Here is a 6242-nt window from a genome sequence, read left to right as displayed (position 1 = left end):
GGATGCCCCATCCCTGGAAAGCGTTCAAGGCCAGGCTGGATGGGGCTTTGAGCAACCTGGTCTAGAGGAAGGTGTCCCTGCCCATGGCAGGGGGGTTGGAACTAGATGATCTTTAAGGTCCCTTCCAACCCAAACCATTCTACGTTTCTATGATTGGCAGCAGTTGGTGGGTTGTCTAAGGTCATTTAGTACTTCCTGAAAGCTTTGGAACTTGTCAGGTTTCTAAAGTGGCATCTCATAGAAGAAACTGGAAGGAACATGTAAACCTTGACTCAAGTCTGGCAAGCTAGTAAATTGCAAATTCACTTTGTATGGCAGGTGTTAGTTGAAACTATCCAAAGTAAAATTCGGGGATGTTTCATTAAGTAAAAAACTGCCTTGATAAGTTTATTTCCTATTTGAAATAGACTCATGTGCCATATGTGGTCTTTAGTAAAGCAATTCAGCATTGGTCTGAAGAACGTAGCTCTGATTCTCAAACATATTACATAATACTTAGCTGTTTACAAGTGGTTAAATTGTTTGTGAACTGTTGCTGACCTGATTGAAAGCATTTTACATTGACCTTGCTGCATAAAGTACCGAGTAGTAGGTTATTTAAACATCCACATCAAGTGTAACTGCAAAGTTCCAACAGAGCTCCTATTTTATGCCTAGATTCTGCAGTCAGAACAAGTTGGTCTGACACTCATGAAGTGAGTTTTATTCCCTTCCCCACAATTAAAAATATCAGAACAGAATTTTGAAATCTCGTGAAAATTTGTCTGCTGTATATCTGACAAGTGCAATTACTGCTGCTGCTTATAAGATTATTTATTTTGGATGGGATCCAGCATGCACTGAAGTTAGCGCTTAGACCCACATCAGCTTTGGAAAGTGAATTTAGGTCAGCTCCACCGTAACGTTATTACACCAATCTTTAAAAGCATGAAAATGCAAGTTTAAAGTAACAAATCCAAGTAACGAATTGCTTTTTTGTTTTAGATTTTATGACAGATGCAAAGAAACCTCACTATGATGCCTTGCTTACCAGCAACATCGTGCCAATGTATCCTGCCTTTAAAGGTATTTTATTTGTATGCATATTTTGTGTGCACAGTTGAATATAAGAAAGACTGCTGATTTGTTGCTTGCTTCCAAACCATGCAAATAATCCCTGGTTCAGCTGCCTCTGTAAAATAAGACCTCCCCTGACTGTGGGCTTCTTACTTCAATGAAAAGTTCCTTGAAGTAGGATTACCACTCTTGTGAAAAAGGCCCACCATTGTGAGCTTGATTCCTAATCAGCTGACTCCCTACATGGGATCATAGTGCAAGTGTCTCCATTTAATGTCTGACTTTTTTTTTTTTTGCATTTTCTTACCTACCTAAACAGGGTTTTACACTGAATATCTTCTAGAGAACCCAGATACCATATATAATTATGTGAGTTAAATTCATTTCCAGTTTAGGAATGTCTTCTAAACTCAGATGAGTTTCCAGGCAGGAATCTAGGGTCTCAATCACTAAGGAAACAGGAAAATAATAGTATCTCTAGTAGAAAAGATATGAAGACCTGGGCTTTCCTGGGTGAGAGGGAACATGAGATGGTTGGCTGAGGGAGATTAAGCATATTCCTGGTGAAAAAGAAGGATAACTATGGCACTTCCTCTGGACAAAAGAGATGTCCTGTTTTGTAATGGAATAGTGGTCAACTCTTAACTGTAATTAAAAATATCATATCAGTAAGATACTTTCCAGCTCACAGGTGTGGGTGTCCAAGCTAGCCAGGCCAACCGGATAGCGGGGCAAGACACAGGCAGGCATGGTCTTCTCTCACCTTCCCTCCTCTAGCCTCTCCATGATTTGGTTTCCAAGGAAAGAAATGTAAGGCCACAAGGGAGCAGCATCACTATGCCTCAGTCAGGTTTTTGGTTAGGATGATTGTGAAACCACAATGCAAGGAGATACTGCAGTGCATGCTGCTGCTCAGTTAGATGCAACCTTTAAAAGCTGTAAACACCTGTATAATTTATTATTTTCCTAGCTTATCGTGTCTGTTTATACTCCACTGAAAACTCTGCAGAGTTGTATTAACAGCTTCTACCTTGGAGATCATGTTTCCCATTTCCATTACTGTGTTTCAGTGTTATGGAACTACTTCCATCAACACCTGCTACCTGAATATGCTGCAGCCAGGAACGGTGTCAATGTAGTCAGTGGTCCTGTGTTTGATTACAACTCTGATGGGCTCTATGATACCCCAGAAAAGGTGAAAAGGTGGGAACCTTTCACATTCTAATCCTTTGTTTCTCCATTAGTGGTCAAAAAGTAGTTATGATTCTTGTTATCAAGGAAAGCATCTTATGGAGATGGGCCCTTGGCAGATTATATCAGTTCAGAGAGACAGTCAGATGGCCCTAAGCAGAAGTGTAAAGCTAAGAAATAAGCAACAAGCACAAAGAGAAAATGCACCCTCAAAATGTGTCATCCTAAAACCTGAAGGTGAAGTGTAAGAGAAGCTGCTGCATGTGAAAGGATGTCTGCTAGCCTGAAATCTTATGACATTGCCTGTAGGAGTGGACAAGGCAGGGGCTTATCCCTGGTGTCACAGTTGATGCTTACTGAGCTGGCAGTGTTCCACTACAAAGTTGTGAGTACAAATACGCTAGTTAACAAAATTGGTTCAAGCCAGCAGGCAGACAGTTTTCTGGGCTCAGGCTGAACTCTCCGTCTCCTCTGGGTTCTTACACATCTTTATGATAAATCAGTTTGTTGTTATGCCTCATCAAACTTGTTACTTAGATCAGCCTACAAACCAAACTTGATTTGCAAAATAGTAATCTGGAATCTTCCTTCCAGGCCTAAGCTTTCTTTGGGCTAAATAGGTGGATTGTTAAAATTGATATGCCAGAATATAGCTGGCTGCTGTCATTTGTTCTTTGTGCAAGTATGATTTGGTGGATTTACAGAAAGATCTTTTGTGTTTCAGACGCCCCAGTAATTCAGAAGTTCCAGTTCCAACTCACTTCTTCATTGTGCTGACTAGTTGTAAAAATACTTCCGAAACTCCTCTGGAGTGTGGAGGGTCTCTAGATGCCTTGTCTTTCGTTGTACCTCACAGAGAAGACAACAGTGAAAGCTGTGCAGTAAGTAGTCTCTTCAGTCCCCATAAACATCTGAAGTCAGGCTTGAGCTTGTTTTGCTTGGATATCAGCGATTAACTAGTTAAAGACTGCAAAGACTGTAAAAACAGTACAGTCTATCATGATCATCTTGAGAGAGAAGACTATTTTTGTAAACAGAATTATGTCGAAGTCTGCATATATGCTCAAATGTGAAAATAGAAGTTCCCTGTTCAAAGAGCAAAACTTATAGCTAGCGGGGTAGAGTCAGAGTATGCCGAGACCATCAATGTGATACATACATAGACCTCTGTAGCGCAAATATCCAGTCAACAGCTGAGAAGGATGGAGAGCTTCTAGAAGAAGAGCCATCCACAAAGAAAGGTCAGTGCTAGGCCAAATGCATACCCAAAAGGAGAAGACACAGATGTTCCTGAAGAGCATTGGTTGCTTCTAGTTCAGGTACCTTGGCATTGTGATGGGAATGCACATAGCTACACTCCATACAAACCAGAACAAAGTGTGGAAAGTGTGTAGACCTATCCTACAGCGAAGAATTACACAAGTCACTACCCAAGTCAGGCACAGCTCTCAGAAATAGTTTTATCAGAGATGGTGGCTAGATGCTGAACCTCACCTGCCATTCCCCATTACCACCAACTTCCAGTGGTGCAGCTACAAGTTCTGTATACTTGAGGAAGTAACAGCAAGTACCGAATTCACGCAAGCTTGTAACTATTTATAATCCAGTGCCCTCTGATGTTTGCCAACAGTTACTGCTTTCTGGCTTTATAAAACATCAAAATGTCTTTTGCTAATTGATTAAATGTATGTCAGAAAAAGATGTTTTACAAACCTTTTTTTTTTTTTTTTCCTCCTCTGCCCCAATAGGATGGCAAGTCTGAGTCCATGTGGGTTGAAGAGAGAATGAAGTTTCATACAGCTCGGATCAGAGATGTAGAATTACTTACTGGACTCAGCTTCTATCAGGACAGAAAACAGCCAGTATCTGAGATTTTACAGTTAAAAACATATTTACCAACTTTTGAAATGGTCTGATTTTTCCTATGGAATGTTATTATGCATTTCACAACTGATTTGTAAATAGACTGTTTTTAATGAAAACATTTTTTTAAAATAAGCTGGAACACTTATTGAGAACTCTTGACCAAAATGCCAGTAGGGAGGAGAGTGGGTGCCATATTTGTATCTCAGGGACTCCTGATGGACTATGTATGTAACGCAGGATGGCAGCTCCTGTCATTCCCACTTGAGTGTGGTAGAGCCATGTCCATTATTAAATGCTTAACAGCATTTGATCATCATAGTCTGAGACACGAACAAAAATGTTATCTTTTATATGCACTGGAGAGGGAGAAGTTTATAAGCATGGGTTATGATCAATATTCTACTTTAAAAATACAGATAATTAGCAAATGCAGTTCTGGGAAATAACTACATTCTTGGTGACCATCAAAATATAAACAGCAGCACCCCTTACTCCAGTTTTCCTTGAAGCATGAATTACATTCTGAGCTTTGGGTCTCATAAAATAATGCAGCGTTATGGTGCAAGAAGCTATACTGAGGTTAGGAAGACTGGTAACTGAAACTTCCCCAACACAGAAAAGGCACCTGGCTAAAGGAGTTCTGTTAGCTGGGAAGCCTTGGTATCTTGCTGCCCTCTGGTGTCTCCAACACTGAAGGAGAATTTGATGTACACTGCATGTTTTATATGCGTCCTCAGAATGAGCAGGTATAGGATGCATCAAGTCACCTGCAAATCAGAAGAAATTCATTCAGGAAGATCTCTGAGCTCCCAGAAATAATTATCTTTCTTCAAATTAAACTTAGATTTGATGAGAAGATTTTGCTTTCTTGAAGCAAAGATGTCTTTCTCAATTTGGTGCATGATTTTGTCAGCTGTGGTTTTAAAAATCCCATTTTTGTCAAGAAAAGGTAATTTTGCACTAAGATTGTTGCCTTAGTTAGAATGGTAAGATGATCTTCTCTAATGGCACATGTCATCGCTACAGTAAATGCCCACAGGCCATTGAGTTGTCTGTTGGCAGCAAACGACCGGATCCTAGCTGCATTTGTAGCTGTTCTTAGTGCTACGTCATCCAAATTGCAGCTCACATACGTTACCCATCTTGAATGCAGACACTGCCAGATGCAAATTCTGAAGCAGCATGTAATGAGCTTTCTTAGAAGCTTTCAGGCTACACAGACAGCTGCTACAGGCACTCAGGAGTGTAGGAACTCCCTCCTTTTCCAGTATACGTGCTACCACCTTTGTAATTCTCCCACTCTCTCTAAAGCTGATGAGCCAAAATTGGCTGTTATCTATAAAGTTTGGCATAGTCATTTACACATTTATGTTCCTCTCATTTAAAAAGAAGAAAATACATCACGCACAAGTATGTTAGAAGAATGAAGAGCCTGTGACTGAGCAGAGAGGCATTTTACCTTACAGTTTGGTCAGGGGATATTGGAGGCTGGATTCAAAGCCTGCTGAAGTCAGTGGAAGCTTTTCCATTAACTTCAGTTTGAGCAGGTGGAAATCCTGGGACCGTTTTTTCTTTTAGCCAAATGTATTTTCTTGATCTTCTGTTAAAAGCATGATTTTTTTTCTCCTAAAGTAGTTTCACTGTGTGAAATTTAAATGTTTTGTAGCAACCTCACATTATGATATGACTGTGACAGCATTATTCAGTGTAACTGCTTTGTACCATTGCCTGTGACCAATAAAAACATCAGAAGTATGCTGTTCATGACCCTTTCTGTACCAAATGCTACTGGCTAGTTAAACATTGGTGCAGATATAGAACACTATTACACTTTTTTTTGCGGGGTGGGGAGGGGGTTGCTTCAATCCTTGTTCTTTGAGTTGAAGATAACTTCTCCTCCAACTGGATTGTTGAAGTTACATTCGTTATTGGAAGGGGAAGGTAGGAAGAAAGATGGTCAAGATGTTCTTAAATTTTTTTAGAAATGGCACTGTCTCCTGAATGCAAACAACAGAGATGTTAACATCTTCAGAAAGTGAAGCAATGCCAGTTTCAGTTAAGAGGCAGGGCTAGCCTAGCTCCTGGGTAAAGATGGAACAGTATAGGCTTCAAGCAGTTGACCGCTGGTT

At 40.2% G+C, this 6242-nt stretch overlaps 1 protein-coding gene across 1 annotated transcript in view; it reads left to right on the top strand.

The window, feature by feature from the left end:
- Positions 1-5866, top strand: part of ENPP1 (ectonucleotide pyrophosphatase/phosphodiesterase 1) — a 53000-nt gene extending 47134 nt beyond the window's left edge. Inside the window, exons 23-26 of the mRNA XM_009281520.2 lie at positions 985-1065; positions 2127-2259; positions 2972-3128; positions 3996-5866. Coding sequence (XP_009279795.2) covers positions 985-1065; positions 2127-2259; positions 2972-3128; positions 3996-4163 — 539 coding nt within the window. The 3' untranslated portion in view covers positions 4164-5866. The remainder of the gene's footprint in view (positions 1-984; positions 1066-2126; positions 2260-2971; positions 3129-3995) is intronic.
- Positions 5867-6242: the final 376 nt, after the last annotated feature.

Source organism: Aptenodytes forsteri, unplaced genomic scaffold (assembly GCF_000699145.1).
Source record: "Aptenodytes forsteri isolate BGI_AS27 unplaced genomic scaffold, ASM69914v1 Scaffold82, whole genome shotgun sequence".
NCBI lineage: Eukaryota > Metazoa > Chordata > Aves > Sphenisciformes > Spheniscidae > Aptenodytes > Aptenodytes forsteri.
Note: the sequence above shows the minus strand (reverse complement) of the source record. Positions and strands in the feature narration are given on the sequence as shown.